The 20,169-nt window shown below is 43.5% G+C and overlaps 1 protein-coding gene across 3 annotated transcripts in view; it reads left to right on the forward strand.

The window, feature by feature from the left end:
* SPAG1 (sperm associated antigen 1) overlaps positions 1-20,169 on the forward strand; it is a 94,849-nt gene that overhangs the window by 41,144 nt on the left and 33,536 nt on the right. For 2 of the 3 annotated variants that reach the window (XM_056522400.1, XM_056522401.1), the window contains exons 11-13: positions 8,216-8,599; positions 8,834-8,933; positions 19,852-20,004. In XM_056522400.1, the coding sequence (XP_056378375.1) occupies positions 8,216-8,599; positions 8,834-8,933; positions 19,852-20,004 (637 nt within the window). The remainder of the gene's footprint in view (positions 1-8,215; positions 8,600-8,833; positions 8,934-19,851; positions 20,005-20,169) is intronic. The other variant, XM_056522402.1, reaches the window with a different exon arrangement.

The following is a 20,169-nucleotide window of genomic DNA, read 5'->3' on the forward strand; positions in this document are numbered from 1 at the left end:
TGATTGGTCAGTTCCTCCAGTTGTGACAGGTATCACAGATCTGGACTGTCTGTAGCATTGTATGTTGAGTCTGGTTTCAAGTTACAATGGTCCAGAAAATACCATTGTATGTTGAAATTATTGTATGTTGAGGCCATTGTAAGTTGAGGGATTACTGTACAGTTCAATTTGAAAATCGTACGGAACCTTATTGAAAACAGTATGCATTGACTCTCCATTGAAAACCGTATGCCAAAAGATGCATCCGGTTGTGTCCGTTTTGCATAATTGACGGTTTTGTCATTTATTAATTTTTTCCGCACCCAAAACCGTAGCCTACCACTGTTTTTGGTTTGGATGAAAAACCGTATTGAAACGTATACGTTTTGTTTTTTTTTTTCAACATAGAAGTCAATGGGAACCGTACAGGGAAACTTTGCACAGTTTTTTTTTTTTTCTTGAAATTTCAATCAAACAAGTGAAACTTTATTCATAATGGGATGAAAAGTTAAAAACCTTTTACGTTTTTTTTCTTAAATGGATGCAACCGTCAGATTTTGAGGAATCCGTTTTTTTTTTTTTTTAATCAAAAACCTGATACAGGAACTGTATTGCAAAAACGTGGTGTGAACCCAGCCTAACTCTTTAAGGGATTTCATTGTGACAAAGGGCGATTGGATACATTTCTGGAGCGTAATATTACTTATATATCCTACACATCGTTCTTTTGAGCCTCAAATTCTAAAGTTGTGGCGATTGACCTTCCCTCTGAGGTGAAAGGTCACCTCATCACTGGACACCATCCTACCTGCAAATTCATCCTCTATCAGTCCTGCAAGTCAGTGCAAAGTTAGTGTTTTGGCGTGTCCTCCATTTTCTTCTCTTGAAGATGTAATCTGTATGTGGCTTACATCGCACACATTTTCGTGAGATACATCTCATGGCTAATGGTACCTGTTCTATACTATTGTGCATGGCCGACTTTCTAGTACTACGTTTGTACACTGCGCAAATCCGGTTTACGCTCTCTTCCGAAGTCTTTGGGCATATAAGGTTTTGTAAAACTCTTTACTTTCATTTTACTTTCTCCTTGCGGAAGATCTGCAATAAAATTTTGCAACATCCCAATCCAGAGATAATATGGATTTATGCTATGTATCCTCTGGATTTACATACTTGTATAGGATATCCAAAAACTGAGTGCTCTTTATCAAATAGCTGAAACATAGGACATGGATATTTGCATTTATGGAACCGTATAGTGGCCATATACATTCAGTAAGTGTTGGCTGTCCATTAGTTTATTTCGCACGACCTCCCCATACATATATAGCGGCCGTACCGAATGTTCATCCCTCTTAGACCAGTGTTTTCCAAACAGTGTGTCTCCAGCTGTTGCAAAACTACAACTGCCCAGACAGCCGAAGGCCGAATGCTAGGAGTTGTAGTTTTGCAACAGCTGGAGAAACACTGTTTGGAAAACATGTTCTTAGACATTTGGCTAAAGGTGGTGGGTTTAGGAAACTTTTTAGTCTTAGGTGGATTGGCACCTTAAAGGGGTACTCCGGTGGAAAACACACATATATATATATATTATATATTATATATTTTTTATATTTTATATATTATATATTTTATTATTTTAATATTTTAATATTTTTTTTATGAACTGGTGCCAGAAAGTTAAACAGATTTGTAAGTTACTTCTATTAAAAAATCTTAAACCTACCAGTACTTATTAGCAGCTGTATACTACAGAGGAAATTCTTTTCTTTTTGGATTTCTTTTCTTTATGTCCACAGTGCTCTTTGCTGACACCTCTGTCCTTGTCAGGAACTGTCCAGAGCAGGAGAGGTTTGCTGTGGGGATTTTCTCCTGCTCTGGACAGTTCCTGACATGGACAGAGGTGTCAGCAGAGGGCACTGTGACAGACAGAAAATAAATCCAAAAAGAAATGAATTTCCCGGTAGTTTACAGCCGCTAATAAGTACTGAAATGGTTTTAAAAAAATTAATAAAGTAATTTACAAATCTGTTTAACTTTCCGGAGCCAGTTGACTTAAAAATACCTTGGAAAAAAAAAATATTTTCCACCGGAGTACCCCTTTAAGACTTAACACACCAGTTTACTGATTTCCTACGGAGGAACTTAACTCCTTTTAAGGTTACGCTACCATTGATTTTAAATGGGTCTGCGGACAGTCTACAAATCTGACACTACTACGGACTGTCTGCGGACCCATTCAAATCAATGGTAGCGTAACTCGCAGCAGGTTACCCGCAGCGTGAAACCCGCTGCTAGTAATTGCCTGTGAACGCACAATAAAGCCTTGTAGAATATGTAGTTAATGCAGAATCTCAGAACATAATTTTTGATGTGTTGTACATAAAGCTGTTGACAAATGAGGCTCCAACTAGTTTAAGGTTGTAAGAGTCCATACCAATCTATACAGTAAAGTTTATTACCGTATATACTCGAGTATAAGCCGACCCGAAAATAAACCGAGGCCCCTAATTTCACCCCACAAACCCAGGAAAAGTTATTGACTCGACTATAAGCCTAGGGTGAGAAATACATCATCCCCCCCCCCATGTCATCATACCCCCCCTGTCATCATCCAGACCCCCGTCATTAACACCCTTCATCATCACCGCCTGTCAATCTCTTCTCAGTGGTCTTCAACCTGCGGACCTCCAGATGTTTCAAAGCTACAACTCCCAGCATGCCCGGACAGCCGATGGCTGTCCGGGCATGCTGAGAGTTGTAGTTTTGCAACATCTGAAGGTCCGCAGGTTGAAGATCACTGATAAGGGATTGACAGGTGGAGATGAACGGCCGGCACCATCCCCTCACAGCTAAAGCCAAAAACGTTTTTTTTTGTTCACTCGAGTATAAGCCGAGGGGGGGCGTTTTCAGCAAGAAAAATCGTGCTGAAAAACTAGGCTTATACTCGAGTATATATGGTACTTTACATGTGTTCACCATTCTGAAAACTGTGCATGTCATGCGAACTGTTCTGTACACCACTGTGGATTTAGGTATTGCACCTCAGCTGTGGCTTTTTTCTTTTTTTTTTTGTTCATAACCCAGGCCAACCCCTATAATGTATTCTAGGAGTGTTCTGTGATAGTGGTGTACAAACTTGTCTGTACCTGGAGTGTATTATGGAATCTGTACAGGTTACTTGTGATCGGTTGATAGCAGGCCTGCACTTGTTTCATGTGTGCTCAAGAGAAATCTCCTAATAAAGTTTTTCAGTCTATTTTGTCTTTTTATACTATGCACTTATATTTGAGTTTCTGGGCCTGGACTACCATTTCTTCATCCGTGTAACATCTCTCAGAAATGGTTCCTATTATGGTGCGACGCCTTTTTAAAGAATTACAATAACTATTTCTTCTCAGGTCACATTGCATAGGTTAAATTAAAGTTTTATTAAATTCTGCATTTGCATAGCTGATCATTACAATTACATTTTATGAGAGCATAATGGGTACAGCACGAGTCACTTCTATGGAATCCAAGCAAAAAAGGCCTGGTGACCCAAAAGCTTGTGGAGCCCGGAATCCACAACTCATAGTCATCATGGACTTCAGCAAAAAAGTAGGCGGCATCTACATTGAGCACTTTAGGATCTAAATTTATTGGCTAGCAGAACCTGATGGGTCATATAGTTCTTTAGTAACTGTAGCAATAACTTAATTAGAACACATACCGAGACATATGTCATAACCAGCTGACACGAAGCGGTGGCCGACACCCCCCCCCCTCCCTATATCTCTATGGGAGAGCCGAAGTTAGCCAAATGGCTCTTTCTTTTATAGAAATATAAGGAGGTGGAGGGTTGGCCGCAGCTTCGTGCAGGGGTTGACATGCCCCTTTCCCGTAGAGAGCCAGGGCCCCGTACAGGAGATCGCAGGGAGTCCCAGAGGTCTGACCCACCGTCATCTAAAACTTATTCCCTATCCTGCAGATAGGAGATATGTTTTTGTACATGATATTAATATTTTATTTTTTAACAATTTCCATTTGGGTCCCATAGGAAACACAAACTGGTATGGTGCTGGCAGTGCAGAGATCCTGATATGCAGTAAGGCTGGGTTCACATGACGTTTTCTCCCATACGGGAGCGCATACGGCAGGGGGGAGCTAAAACCTTGCGCTCCCGTATGCCTTTCTATACGCTCCCGTATGTAATTCATTTCAATGAATGTTCGCTCCGGTCGGCTAATTTTTGCACCGTATGCGCTTTTTCCCCAGACCTAAAACTGTGGTCAACCACGGTTTTAGGTCCGGTTTTAAAAGCGCATACGGCGCAAAAATGAGCTGACCGGAGCGAACGTTTCACTCCGACCGGCTCATTGAAATTAATTACATATGGGAGCGCATACGAAGGCGTATGGGAACGCAAGGTTTTAGCTCCCCCCTGCCATATGCGCTCCCGTATGGGAGAAAACGTCATGTGAACCCAGCATAAGTGGGGTTGTACCTTTTCCATAACTCTGTTGTTTGCATAGAGTTCCTCCTACACCATGAACACTTTCCTCCTATGAAAGTGGCCATAGTGGGTGTGAGAATGGGACTTTAGAAGCCTCCCGGGAGTCTCTGACTGGTGTGAATGAATATATTCAGTGCTGTGGAATATGTTAGCACTATGGAAAAAAAATTGCTGCAAATTAACTCCTTTAAAAGAGAAGCATATAGAGCAGTGTTTCCCAACCAGTGCGCCTCCAGCTGTTGCAAAACTACAACTCCCAGAATGCCCGGACAGCCAAAGGCTGTCCGGGCATTCTGGGAGTTGTAGTTTTGCAACAGCGGGGGGGCGCACTGGTTGGGAAACACTTGATATATAGAGATCTCTATCACATGCCATGTTAACATTGTGCTGGTTGCCTGGAATTGCCTAGGGAAGTCCAGGAGGTAATTCTCTTTTTATAGCTCTGCAGAGTGGGTAGTGTGTTTCTAAGAGAAGTCTGACAAATTGGTTTATGGAGCCATATAAAAGCCATGTAATGCTCCGAGGTAAAAAAGTATACAAAGTGGCTCTTCTACAGAAAACAAAAGAATTCCCTCTACATTGCCACCTACTGGAGGTAGCTTCCCTTCAGATAAATGGTAGATCATTAAAGGGCCTTAAAACATGACTGGGGATTATATGCCAAGCCAGAATCTCTACATATTGGCGCAGGGCACAGACTGACCAGTAAGGCTGGGTTCACACCACGTTTTTCAAATACGGTAACCGTACACGGTTTTCCGCAAAAAAACGTATCCGAAACCGTATGCATGGAGAATGCATTGTAAACCGTATTCCAAATGTTGTGTATGGTTGCATCCGTTTAGCCCCGGATACGGTTTTGCCGATTTTTCAACCGTAGGCAAAAACGCTGTCGACCACGTTTTTGCCTCCAGTTGGAAAACCGTATGCGAACCGTATGCGGTTCTTTTAACATTGTTGTCTATGGGAACCGTACACAGAATTTCAGAATACGCTTGCACACGGTTTTTCTAATCTGTTTTTGGAGTTGACACATGCGCAGATTGGAATTTCAATAGAACAATAGAAACTTTATTAAATTGCTGGAAAACTAATTCCAACAAAATAGCAAAACAGTTGTCAAAAACTGATGCAAACGGATAGAACCGTACGGGGAAAAACCGTATACGTTTTAATTTGGAGTCATACGGTTGTATAAGGTTGCATACGGTTTTTGCCATACGTTTTTAGCGGAAAATCGTATACGGTTACCGTATTTGAAAAACGTGGTGTGAACCCAGCCTAAGTAAGGGGAGCATTTGTTGACTTATAAGACTCCGTACACCAGTTTCACTGTCTCCTCTAGGAGATACACTACCCCTCACTCCCATGTTGAAAGCCTCTCACTAGCCAGCACCCTGCTCTAGCAAAAAAAACAACAACAAAAAAACAACCCTAAAACAGCTCTATACAGATGGGTAACTTTTTTTCCTTCTGGGAGAAATTCTCACTTTGCATATAATCCCCACTCATGTTCATGTTTTCAATGACCTTTTTAAAGAAGTACTCCAGAGGAAAAGTGTTTTCAAATAAACTGGTGCCAGAAAGTTATACAAATTTGTAAATTACTTCTATAAAAAAAAAAAATTCTTAATTCTTCCAGTACTTATCAGCTGCTGTATACTCCAGAGAAAGTAGTGTAGTTCTGTCCAGCTTTACCACAGTGCTCTCTGCTGCCACCTCTGTGCAAGTCAGGAACTGTTCAGAGCAGGAGCAAAATCCTATAGCAAACTTCTCCTGCTCTGGACAGTGCCTGACACGGACAGAGGTGGCAGCGGAGAGCACTGCCAGTTTTGCTGATGAACTATGGCCCATAAGTTACGGGTTGTGGTAAAGCCTATTGGAAATGAGTACAATCTATAACTTGTAAAAAAAAAAAATGGTAGAGGTAGTTGGAGTATATGTCCAATGGTATTGTTATGTATAGCCTGTAGCACATTTTGAAGGTATTCTTTCAATATCTAATAGCGAGAATACCTGCACATCCACTCAATGTGGGGGTGGTGACTATACTGTAATATATCCTGGGTCGTACCCATTTCAGTGCTGAATGTAAAAAAATTTTTGTGTGTGTGTGTGTTGAGGACTAATAACTTTTTATTATGATCTACAGGGTGTCCCTAAAGTCTGAATGCATAGCCAAAATGCATATTTTCAATAAATTCTTCAGCAGTTAGAGTAGCTCCCACCATCCTTTTTTTTCTGTCCCTGCTTAATGCCCATCTCTCCCTAACCCCCTCCCTGCTTTTTACTATATAAAAAATGCCTTTTTGTCTGCCTATTAGTGTGCTCACTACCAGGCAGACTTCCCCAGCAGTCTGCCGTCACTGATACCTGCTGGGGGGGCCGACTTCCGCCCTTAGTTCATCTACACAGAGTGCCTCCAGCTGTTTCACCACTACAACTCCCAGCTTGCCCTGACATCTATTGGCTGTCAGGGCATGCTGGGAGCTGTAGTGGTGAAACAGCTGGAGGCACCCTGTGTAGAGGAAGAGTGGTGCAGTTGCCCATAGCAACAATCAGATCACTGCTTTCATTTTTTAGAGGCCTGTGAAAAATTAAAGAAACAATCTGGTTGCTATGGGCAACAGGACCACTCTTCCTCTACACAGGTTTTGATAAATCTCCCACAATGAGATTCCTCTGCACAATTCTCACATGGGAGTTCTATAGCAGAACTTTCATCGCATGGATTCTCCCAAAAAAATAAACATCTGAATAAAAAGATTCAAATCTGCAGCAAATCCAGAACAAATCTGCAGAATTAGAACTTAATTAAAATAAAATTATTTGTTTGTTTACATTTCTCAGTAGAATCCTTCCTAGGGCTGCGTTCACACGGCCATCTAGACCCGTCCCGTTCTTCTCCCATCAAAAATAAAAACTGACTTAACGGATGCAAACAGATTTATAAATTACTTCTATTAAAAAATCTTAACCCTTCCAGTATTTATTAGCTGCTATTTGCTCCACAGGAAGTTTTCTTCTTTTTCATTCTCCTTTCTTTCTGACCACAGTGCTCTCTGCTGACACCTCTGTCCATTTTAGGAACTGTCCAGAGCAGGAACAAAATCCCCATAGCAAACCTATTCTGCTCTGGACAGTTCCTGACTTTGACAGAGGTGTCAGCAGAAGAGCACTGTGGTCAGACAGAAAGGAAATCCAAAAAGAAATGAACTTCCTGTGGAGCAAATAGCAGCTGATATGTACTGGAAGGATTAAGATTTTTAAATTGAAGAAATTTTACAAATCTTTTACATTTTCTGGCACCAGTTGATTAAAAAAATAATTGTTTTCCAGCGGAGTACCCCTTTTAAGTAGTCTGTAGATTACATCTCTCTTACTATTAGTATGGAATAGCCCTTCTCAGGATCTGACCCCCTCTGCCCCTGACTGCTTTAGCATACAAATGGTCAGCTTGAAGAATGACTATTGTATTTGGTATGCTAATGGCTGGGCGAGCAGGGGCCCGGCTGCACTTACACACTGCATACAGCACACATGCTCCTCTCTATTGCACTCTTGCACAGGGCTACACTGCTTCATTTAGATTTCTGGTTCCTTGCGGATGTATTTTGTATGCCAGGCCGGCTGTACTGCTGTGGTAACCTCCGGTGTGACTACATCGCACCCCTCCTGTAGGCTGTACAGTAGTCTGCTCTGGTGATGTCGATTACTAAGCCTGTAACTTCCTTGTAGAAGCCGGTGTGACAGTGGGAGGAGGAGAGACTGCAGCCGAGCCGACTGAAATGGGGAATGCTCAAAAAAAGTTTTCCCCTAAGAAAGGATATGAAAAGGAGGAGGTCAAGCAGAGTCCCAGGCACAGCAAGGAGAACACCCAGAATGGAGTAAAGAAGGACAACAGCAACGGGAAACCCCAAAACCACCCCGGACAGCCGGAGCAGATCAGTGGTAAAGCTGCACTGAAGGCTCGCACCGGCAGCCAGGAAGCCAAGCTGTCACCGCAGCCCCTTCCTCTTGCTGCCCAGCTGAAAAATGAAGGCAACCTGCTTTTTAAGAATGGGCAGTTCGGGGAGGCTTCCGTCAAGTACTCGGAGGCTATCGAAAACCTCAAGAACGCAGGTCGGTCCGATATGATGGTCACTGATGTGTGTCGTAGTCACAAGAGCGAACATCCCTTAGGGCATCCCGCAGCTTCTATGTGCGGTGTCCTTTTTTTTACTAGTATGTGATGTCTCACTGGGGGCTTGCATTAGCTGTGCTGTGCTACTGCAGTGGTAGCAGTCTGTGCTGCAGTGCTGCCTCTTCACTTGCCTGCTAAACTAAAAAGCCTTTTACTATATTCCTCTCCCCCAGGTTCAGAGGACGCAGAAGAATTGGGGATCTTGTACTCGAACAGAGCAGCGTGCCACCTCAAAGATGGGAACTGCGCACAGTGCATCGAGGACTGCAGCAAGTAAGTTTTATGCAGCCGAAATGTCTTTCCGGACCGCTGTGCCTCCAGCTGTTGCAAAACTACACCTCCCAGCATGCCCGGACAGCGCATGCTGAGAGTTGTAGTTTTGCAACAGCTGGAGCCACAGTGGTCCGGATACACTGCAGTAGATCTAGACCAGTGTTTCCCAACCAGGGTGCCTCCAGCTGTTGCAAAACTACAACTCCCAGCATGCCCGGACAGCGCATGCTGAGAGTTGTAGTTTTGCAACAGCTGGAGCCACAGCGGTCCGGAAACACTGCAGTAGATCTAGACCAGTGTTTCCCAACCAGGGTGCCTCCAGCTGTTGCAAAACTACAACTCTCAGCATGCCCAGACAGCCTTTGGCTGTCCGGGCATGCTGGGAGTTGTAGTTTTGCAACAGCTGGAGCCACAGCAGTCCGGAAACACCAGTAGATCTAGACCAGTGTTTCCCAACCAGGGTGCCTCCAGCTGTTGCAAAACTACAACTCCCAGCATGCCCGGACAGCGCATGCTGGCAGTTGTAGTTTTGCAACAGCTGGAGCCTCAGCAGTCCGTAAACACCAGTAGATCTAGACCAGTGTTTCCCAACCAGGGTGCCTCCAGCTGTTGCAAAACTACAACTCCCAGCATGCCCGGACAGCCTTTGGCTGTCCGGGCATGCTGGGAGTTGTAGTTTTGCAACAGCTGGAGCCACAGTGGTCCGGAAACACTGCAGTAGATCTTTTCCTTACTGACGGAAAGGGTTAAGAAGTACAGGACTGAACATAAAATCACCTCAAGGTCTTTTATATGTTACAGGATCACTGGGATCAAAGGTCAAGCGGGGAGGGAGCAGGAATTCCCAGTGTCACTGGGTGACCATATAACTGCGTATATACGTATCTGCAGCCTGGTCTGTTTCTGTTCTGTACTATAGTTTATATAGGTATCTGAGTCACATGTTAATGGATAGGGTATGGCTGCAATTGAGGTGTCAGCATTCCTAGGATCTTGCTCAATACAGGCATCAGGGCATTTTTTTTTTTTTTTTTTAACTTGTAAAGAAATGGATAGTCAGAAGGTTTTGTACATACGTTCCTCCAGGTCTGCTGCAGGGGTCAATTATTGCAGCTTGTATATGTTTTATACAGGTATTCGCTTACATTTTTTCCCCTAGTAAACCAGTTTGCTGAAATGCAGGTCAGTCTGGTTTACAGGTTCCGTGATGAAAACAAAAATTTTAATTGTCCCTTTAAAAAGTTGAACTTCTTAGTTTTTTCTTTTCCTGATCAACCCTACATTTTATCAGTAGGTCTCCAGCATAAATGCGTAATTTGGCATATTGGGAACATGACAGCAGTCCCCCATTCACTAGAAGGTGCCCTTTAACACGGACACTCTCTTAGCTGTTTTATTATTTAATTCTACCTAAGGCTGTGTTCACAAAAAAGCAGATCATGAATGGAGGACACCGAGATGTCTCCTCTTTTCAGATTGCTAGCTGTGTAGTCAATAGTTGCAGTTAAAAACCTGAACGTGTGAACACACCTTTAGAGTACACTCAGGAAATTGGAATTTTTACTATTCCTATACATATGACGTGTTTACATAAAAAATTTTTTTTTACATTTATTCCAAGCTCTATAGTTGTAATGGCCTATGGACAATTTTTCCAAAACAACGTTTTTTGATAGATGTATCGATATTATTATAATTTTTTAATTTGCCAAAACCTGTATTGTGGATTTTCTTTTGCATTGCAGGCAATCAATTGAATGTCCCAATGCAAGGGCGGACACCAAGTGGAAAGTGCTCCCCTTCCTTATAGGGAAGCTGTCAAGAGTTTCATGTTGCCCCATCTACTTGCCATATGAATAAGGGACATGTGCCCTTTATTACAATATGTTACACATCACTCTGAAATGATGCAGCATTTTAGAGAAATTATAATATTAAAATCTATGGGGGTTTTGAACCAGCTAGGAGGTCCCATATGGATTCACCCCCCCCCCCCCTGTTTGATAGCTTTCTCCCTATTTGTTTATAGCAATGCTGCAAAACAGAGATAGATATGCTGCTTTATTGGTCTTTCCAAATGTCAGGGTAAACCTATATTTAAAAGCAGGCAGCGTGTGACCATAGAAGAGTCACTACTATCGCTACACCCACTAAGGCCATGTTCACACGGTGGAATTCCGCATTTGAATTTTGCACAGATTCTGCAGCAGCAGAGTCCCATTGATTTCAGATGGCAGAATTGGCAGAAACATCTGGCAACGAAACTACATTTCTACAGTCCACAGAATTGATATGTCTATTTTTGCAGAGTCTTTAGGGAAATGCATTGCTGTCCGAGACTGCATTTCTGAGTGGTCCTAGCACCTGTATGTTCTGCCGGCGCCCTGCTGTCCAAGGAATGTCCACACGGAGATTTTCTGTGCGGACATTCCCTTGTCTGGACATAGCCTAAGGATTGGGAGAAATCTGTCAATCCTGGGCGGGGGTGACTCTTCTATGGCCACTCGCTAACCTGCTTTCAGGTATAGGTTCTCCTAACCTACAATACATCCTAAAGGACGGACCACTGTAAGAGTATCTTTCTGTTATGCTGCCCTTAGTGAGGACCGATTCCCATTATGGTGTGTTCACATGGGCGGATTACTCTTGTTTCCCACTGCAGGTTTGAGCTGGGGCGGATTTTCGCAGTCAAAAATCTGCAACTGATTGACCTCATTTTGGGGTTTGCTGCGGAAATTTCAGTGCAGTAAACTCTGTCAAAAACTCAATGCGGCTCAAACCTGCAGTGGGAAACTCGTGGGTAGTCCACAAGTGTGAATATACCCTTACACTTTACTTGCCGTGAGGACTGTATACATGGACTTGCACTGGTTTTCTTAAGGCAGTGTTTCCCAACCAGTGTGCATCCAGCTGTTACAAAACTACAACTCTCAGCATGCTTGGACAGCCTTTGGCTGAGAGGACTACCTAAACTGGATAACCCTGTATAGCTATACAGTGAAATGTATTACTATTTGGCGCGTATAATTATAATTAACAGCATACAGTCCTTACAGGACATCTATTGATAGAAAGCATAGAAAACTATGCTGTTCAGCAAATAAAAAGATATACTGTCCTAATGAAAACAATCTTTAGACCTCCATAAGGTGAATGGGGGTCCTGTACATACAGCAAATGTACACTGCACCCTAAAATGTAATAGCCTGGAGTACAAGTTCTTTAGCTTTCAGAAAACTCTTACAAGGTTGTCCAGTATTAGAAAAAGTGCAGCTTATTTTTTACAAAAACAGCACCGCTCCTGTCCACAGGTTGTGTTTGGTATCACAGTTCCGTTCTATCGACCTGTGTGGTGCTGTTTTTGCAAAAAAGAAGCTGCATTTTTTCTAATGCTGGACAACCCCTTTAATATTAGGTCTGCAACAAGTTTTATCCTTGTTCTCTGTATATAAATTCCTTACCATTTTTATTGCTGTCAAACCATAGTACAAAGGTGAGTTGTGTTTTTACTGCTCAAAAATATAAAGGGAACACTAAGATAACACATCCTCGATCTGAATGAATGATCTAATTGTATGAAATACTTTCGTATTTACATAGTTAAATGTGCTGACAAAATCACACAAAAATGATCAATGGAAATCAAATTTATGAACCCATGGAGGTCTGGATATGGAGTCACACTCAAAATCAAAGTGGAAAACCCCACTACAGGCCGATCCAACTTTATGTAATGTCCTTAAAACAAGTCACAATGAGGCTCAGTAGTGTGTGTGGCCTCCACGTGCCCGTATGACCTCCCTACAATGCCTGGGCATGCTCCTGATGAGGTGGTGGATGGTCTCCTGAGGGATGTCCTCCCAGACCTGGACTAAAGCATCCGCCAACTCCTGGACAGTCTGTGTTGCAATGTGGCATTGGTGGATGGAGTGAGACATGATGTCCCGGATGTGCTCAATTGTATTCAGGTCTGGGGAACGTGCGGGCCAGTCCATAGAATCAATGCCTTCCTCTTGCAGGAACTGCTGACACTCTCCAGCCACATGAGGTCTAGCATTGTCTTGCATTAGGAGGAACCCAGGGCCAACCGCACCAGCATATGGTCTCACAAGGGGTCTGAGGATCTCATCTCGGTACCTAATGGCAGTCAGGCTACCTCTGGCAAGCACATGGAGGGCTGTGCACCCCACACCATTACTGACCCACCGCCAAACTGGTCATGCTGAAGGATGTTGCAGGCAGCAAAATGTTCTCCATGGCGTCTCCAGACTCTGTCACGTCTGTCTCATCTGTCACGTGCTCAGTGTGAACCTGCTTTCATCTGTGAAGAGCACAGGGCGTCAGTGACGAATTTGCCAATCTTGGTGTTCTCTGGCAAATGCCAAACGTCCTGCACGGTGTTGGGCTGTATGCACAACCCCCACCTGTGGATGTCGGGCCCTCATACCACCCTCATGGAGTCTGTTTCTGACCGTTTGAGTGGACACAAGCACATTTGTGGCCTGCTGGAGGTCATTTTGCAGGGCTCTGGCAGTGCTCCTCCTGCTCCTCCTTGCACAAAGGCAGAGGTAGCGGTCCTGCTGCTGGGTTGTTGCCCTCCTACGGCCTCCTCCACGATGATGTACTGGCCTGTTTCCTGGTAGCGCCTGACTGACGCTGACAGACACAGCAAACCTTCTTGCCACAGCTCGCATTGATGTGCCATCCTGGATGAGCTGCACTACATGAGCCACTTGTGTGGGTTGTAGACTCCTTCTCATGCTACCACTAGAGTGAAAGCACCGCCAGCATTCAAAAGTGACCAAAACATCAGCCAGGAAGCATGGGAACTGAAAAGTGGTCTGTGGTTACCACCTGCAGAACCACTCCTTTATTGGGGGTGTCTTGCTAATTGCCTATAATTTCCACCTGTTGTCTGTTCCATTTGCACAACAGCATGTGAAATTGATTGTCAATCAGTGTTGCTTCCTGAGTGGACAGTGTGATTTCACAGAAGTGTCATTGACTTGGAGTTACATTGTGTTGTTTAAGTGTTTTCTTTATTTTTTTGAGTAGTGTATTTACTGGAAAATCCCTTAAAGGAAAGATCTTATTTTTACCTGCCAGGTGCACAGTGTACGTATCCATGTGAAGGTGACTGCTTTGTGTGTTGATCCCAGGATTGCCTGGAGTTGGAAAATTATTGTCAGGGATGTCCCAGAATAGGGCGTCTTATCCTCTATGGGATTCATTGCATGACAGGAAATTATTATTATTATTTTTTTTTTTTTTGCCACAGTCACCTGGGAACCTGATGTGAACATTGGCTTTGATGCCCAGTCCATCTGTCTCCAATGCAGAAGTCTGCATGTATAGAAGGCTGGGAACACGCTGCATTTATTGTTGTCACAGCTATCAGTCGGCATTCTGGCAAGAATGTGTGATGCCGACGTATACTGTGGCGGACAGCAGCGGGTGCCATTTGCTTCAGTGGCGCGAACTGAGTAACCCAATGACTGCGTCTGCAGCTTTCTGATGTTTTACGCCATATTTAACTGGACTCAATAGCACAGTAGACCACGCTATCGAATTAGGGGGCACAGCACTGCAGAATTTACTGAAGACAGATTGTTTTTTTTTTTTTGAGTTCATTGGAAGTTTTATAAATTTGTATGCAGTCAGGTTCTCTGAGTGACAGCTGCAGGGTGAGGGCGTGCCTAGTGGCAGACTGTGCGGCTGCTGTTGGGCCCCTGGAGAATGGCCCCATTCTGGTCGGTCCCATTCCTTTTTCTGTTGGTAAAAAGCTTTGGAATTCTTTTTGGAAGGGAACTACATTGTCAGCACATTAATGGAGGGGATAATGGAAACAAGTGGGAATAAACACCAGACCATCCTGTCCGGGGGAGCAAAATCAGATGCTGAATAGGAGGCCCAATTTGATATTTGTTACATGGCCCCCTTTCCTCTATGTAAACCACAGTAGCAGGGGATCTGGAATGGAGCCCTGCATTGGGATTGGGATCCCACTGGACCCATAAAAAAATATTTGTGGGCGTTGATGAGGTGGTTGTGGGTGGTCACCGAACGTGCAAACCTCTAATATAAAAACCTTATAACGAAGGGGTCACTAATACCTTTATTTATTTCCCACCCTTAAAACTTAGCTTTTATTTAGCTGATTAATGCCATAGAATAGAGAAAACAATGGTGAGTCCCTTTAAAGACGCAGTCCTTTGGTGCGTTTCTTAATATGTATATGTCATTCCTGTATTCACATGTGTTGTCGATCACCAGTGGCCTGCAGATACTCTGGTGAATCTATTGACACACTATCGGGACTGCTGTTAAAATCTAAAAATGCCCCCTCTACATGTTTCGTTACAACAGGAACGTCCTCAGGAGGGAAACGGGAGGGAAACGTTTCCCTCCTGAGGACGTTACTGTATCAGCAGGCCCCTGGTGATCGACACATGTGATGACATATACATATTAAGAAGCGCACCAAAGGACTGTGTTTTTAAAGGGACTCGCCATTATTTTCTCTATTCTATGGTATTAATCGGCTAAATAAAAGTTCTAGGGGTGGGAAATAAATAAGGGTATTTGTGACCAGGGGGTTTCCTCTTGGTTATAAGGTTTTTGTATACATTTAACCCTAACCCATCTTGGGGATTTTTTCTAAACCTCTAATATGGCACAAGGGGGTAATGAAATGGCATCGGGGGGGGGGGGGTTAAAATGGTACAAGGGGGTAATGAAATGGCATCGGGGGGGGGGGGGTGTTAAAATGGTACAAGGGGGTGATGAAATGTCACAAGGAAGCGGGGGGGGGTTGAAATGTCACAAGGAGTGGGGGGGGGGGAAATGAAATGTCACAAGGGGGGGGGGGAATGATATGTCATAGGGGGCCTTTAATTTTTTTCATTTTTTTTTTTTTTTCATGTTCTATTTGCACAATACAAGATGACAACTAGAGATGAGCGAACTTACAGTAAATTTGATTCGTCATGAACTTCTCGGCTCGGCAGTTGATGACTCATCCTGAATAAATTAGTTCAGCTTTCCGGTGCTCCGGTGGGCTGGAAAAGGTGGATACAGTCCTAGGAAAGAGTCTCCTAGGACTGTATCCACCTTTTCCAGCCCACGGGAGCACCTGAAAGCTGAACTAATTTATTCAGGATGAGTCATCAACTGCCGAGCCGAGAAGTTCGTGATGAATAGAATTTACTGAAAGTTCGCTCATCTCTAATGACAACTGCAGAGTATTATGGGGCAAATTATTAGACTGCTAGGGGGGGCACGGTCCATCAGATGACTGGAATGTTACCAGCAGTACCAGGCAATGACCAGGGTGCTCACTGCTGTGACTGTGAAAGTAGATGGGGGGGGATTTTTACATGTTTACATCATTTTGATGACATTGAAGACGATAATCAATCGGACAAAAGACATGAATCTGTGCTGTGGTCTGCACTATATATTTTGGTCTTGTTGTTTTGTTCTGGTATTAAATTTAAATAGGAGATCAAACAAAGTAAAAGCAGAAAACTATGGAGATCTGGAATGTGACATATTCAGGCAGTTCTTGGAAATTGACTTTTCCATACAAACCTAATCTCCTCCTATTTTGATGCTTTTGGAGGCACATTTTGTTGTATGATACAGTGGCCCACAAAATCTAAATATATAATATATGTATTTTTTTTAATATTATTTGTTTAGATGGATATTATATACTAGAGATGAGCGAACTTACAGTAAATTCGATTCGTCACGAACTTCTCGGCTCGGCACTTGAGGACTTTTCCTGCATAAATTAGTTCAGCTTTCCAGTGCTCCGGTGGGCTGGAAACTCTTTCCTAGGACTGTATCCACCTTTTCCAGCCCACCGGAGCACCTGAAAGCTGAACTAATTTACGCAGGATAAGTCATCAACTGCCGAGCCGAGAAGTTTGTGACGAATCGAATTTACTGTAAGTTCGCTCATCTCGATTATATACCTTTCCATAATATTACCAGTTTATGTATCTCTTGGTTTTCTGCATGGGGCTATATAACTCTGTAATGCATATCCTTCTTCATACATACATTAACACTTATTAGAAGATTATCCTCTACTGTACTTTACTTACATTTTTATTTTTTTTTAGGTATTTTTATAAACGTATACCAGTGTTTCCCAACCAGGGTGCCTCCAGCTGTTGGAAAACTACAACTCCCAGCATGCCCGGACAGCCGGAGGCTGTCCGGGTATGCTGGGTGTTGTAGTTTTGCAACAGCTGGAAGCACCCTGGTTGGGACACACTGCTCTAGTACATGTCAAAAGGTTTTTTGTTGTAATAAAAGAAGCACACTTCAAACCACGTTCAAATGTGCAGTGATTATAATGTCCAAACAGAGTGGATGGGTGGATATACATGAAAGTGGACAGTGTCTGTCTCCTCACTATTAGTGGTGCGGTGGGATCTCTGCTGGTGTTCAGGCTTTCACATACATCTTCATAATCTTCTCTCTGCTTGTCAGTGTAGAAACTGAACATGCATCCTTCTACTCTGACAAGGAGAGAAGATATAGAATAGACACTGTCAGCTGGGACTGTAACATCAATTTTGACTATGGCAAGTGTACAATAAAAAGGAAAAAATGTCTATAGTGGCTTGCAACCTTGAAGCTGCCAACAAGCTTTTGTTGATGGATCCTTTATTCATAGGTGACTCTATTTAACGCAACCTGTCGGGTCCTTTTTTGCACTGTAAATTGTCTTATTATTACACAAACTGACAATGTTGCTAAATTTGATGCAACAAAAAAGACAAATTCTGACTTTATTGACCTCGCCAGCTCTATATCACTACTAACCCCCTCCAGAGCTCACGTGGGCACTTGGAGTTTGCTCCCCGGGCATGTGCCATGCAGTGAGTTGTACTCCTTGGGAATGCGCAGTACAGCAATGAAGTTGGGCACTGTACACATACCTGGAAAGTGCAATACATGTAGAGCAGCCAGGAGAACTAGAATGGCCAGGGCTGGAGCCTGACTCTTCCTGATCCCGTCACCTCCCAGCGGACTCTTCAGTTGTAATTTTCATACAACAAGGTGTTTTTTTATTTTTTTTCCAAATTGGGAGCATCCTTTAGAGAAACCTTGTAAGGGGTGGTTTATATGTTACCTGATGGGTTGCATTAAAGGGTTGAACCAGTGTAGAGAACCAGTTCCATATGCTTCCCAACCAGGGTGCCTCCAGCTGTTGCAAAATTACAACAGCCTTTGGCGGTCTGGGCATACTGGGAGTTGTGGTTTTGCAACAGCTGGAGGGATCCTGGTCAGGAAACACTGTCATATGCCCTACTAGTATATTATGAGTGAATAGATCCTTTTTGGTTTCTTGCTCAGCGGGGAGAGCGGTTACAAGAAGTGTCTGGCTCTTTGTTTCTCTCTGAGACCTGTCCTGCATTACACAGATTACCAATTGTTTCCAGTAGGCACTATGTAATACTTAATTTTCACCGTGGTGGCACTTCAGGGAAACCGAGCAGTTACCGAATAGGTTTCCCCCCTGATCACTGGGGTGTTTAGGGCAACAGTTTGAGATTAGGTTAATGTTAAAGGGGAAACTCCAGCCCCCCTGGCTGCGGGGGGTTGTGACATCACGACTATGCCCCTCAGGCCCCTTGTGACTTTAAGCCATGCCCCCTCAATGCAAGTCTATGGGAGGGGGCGTGGTGGCTGCTACGCCCCCTCCTATAGACTTGCATTGAGGGGGCGTGGCATGAAGTCACGAGGGGCGTGGTCGTGACATCACAACCCCTGCAGCCAGCGTTCGGAACAAAAGGTTCCGAACGCTGGGGCAGTGGAGTATCCCTTTAAGAGACCCTGGTAAAGAGTGGCTTGTCCGAGGCGGAGGACCCTTTAAAGTTTTGTGAGCTGTGGGTGTGATCGGCTCATTAACAGCATAATCCTCCCCATAGGCTTGTACGTTATGTCCATAAACTTCAGGTATTCATGTGTTTTATAAGGGTACGATCACACCGCGTTGCTGCCCCCAGTTAAATGTATCCACCGGCCCAAAACGGGGTGCTGACCTATACTGTTAATGGGAGCAGCAGACCCCAAAAACTTCTATGGCCTAATAGAGTCAGCTAGTAACTACTTTGGGAGGTGAATCTAGTCGGCCATAGAAGTGAATAGGGTCAGCTGCTCTCGGCATCCCGTTTTCAGTGGGATGCTAATGGATACAATTAAAGGGAGCAGGAATGCAGTGTGATCGTACCCTAAGTCACTTGGGGGCAAGATACAAGTATAATAAAGCCATAGCCATTCCATCTGTAACCCTAAGAGAACATCTTTGCTGTATGACCCTCTCTTAAAGGGATACTCCAGTGGAAAACTTTTTTATTAATCAACTGGTGCCAGAAAGTTAAAAAGATTTGTAAATTACTTCTATAAAAAAAATCTTAATCCTTCCAGTACTACTTAGCTGCTGAATACTACAGAGGAAATTCTTTTCTTTTCAGAACACAGAGCTCTCTGCTGACATCATGACCACAGTGCTCTCTTCTAACATCTCTGTCCATTTTAGGAACTGTCCAGAGCAGCGTATGTTTTCTATGGGGATTTTCTCCTACTCTGGACAGTTCTTAAAATGGACAGAGGTGTCAGCAGAGAGCACTGTGGTCATGATGTTAACAGAGAGCTCTGTGTTCCAAAAAGAAAAGAATTTCCTCTGTAGTATTCAGCAGCTAATAAGAACTGGAAGGATTAAGATTTTTTAATAGAAGTAATTTACAAATCTGTTTAACTTTTTTGGCACCAGTTGATTAAAAAAAAAAAAAATTCCACTGGAGTACCCCTTTAAGTCTTGGTAGAGTATATAGAATATTTAGAAATGTTAATCTGAAATGTGTTTTTTTTTTTTTTTAATAATTTTTTTTTTTTTAAGTGCCCTGGAACTTCAGCCATTCTCGCTAAAACCACTCTTGCGACGTGCAATGGCAAATGAGTCCCTTGAGAAGTACAGGCAAGCGTATGTGGACTATAAGGTCGCCCTTCAGATTGACAGCGGGATGCAGCTGGCCAACGACAGCATCAACAGGTAGGTTATTAATGGAATGGCGGCGTTTGTGTTATTGACGCTCTCTTGTTATCCATCGCTGTCCATTCTACCCTCTCCCTGCTGCACATCACTGTCATAGCTGTAGGGGGTGCAATGGCGGGAGTCCTGCTTTGGTACCTGAAACAATTAATTTTGTTAATTCAC

The sequence above is a fragment of the Hyla sarda genome, chromosome 5, assembly GCF_029499605.1.
Source record: "Hyla sarda isolate aHylSar1 chromosome 5, aHylSar1.hap1, whole genome shotgun sequence".
In the NCBI taxonomy this organism is placed as follows: Eukaryota; Metazoa; Chordata; class Amphibia; order Anura; family Hylidae; genus Hyla; species Hyla sarda.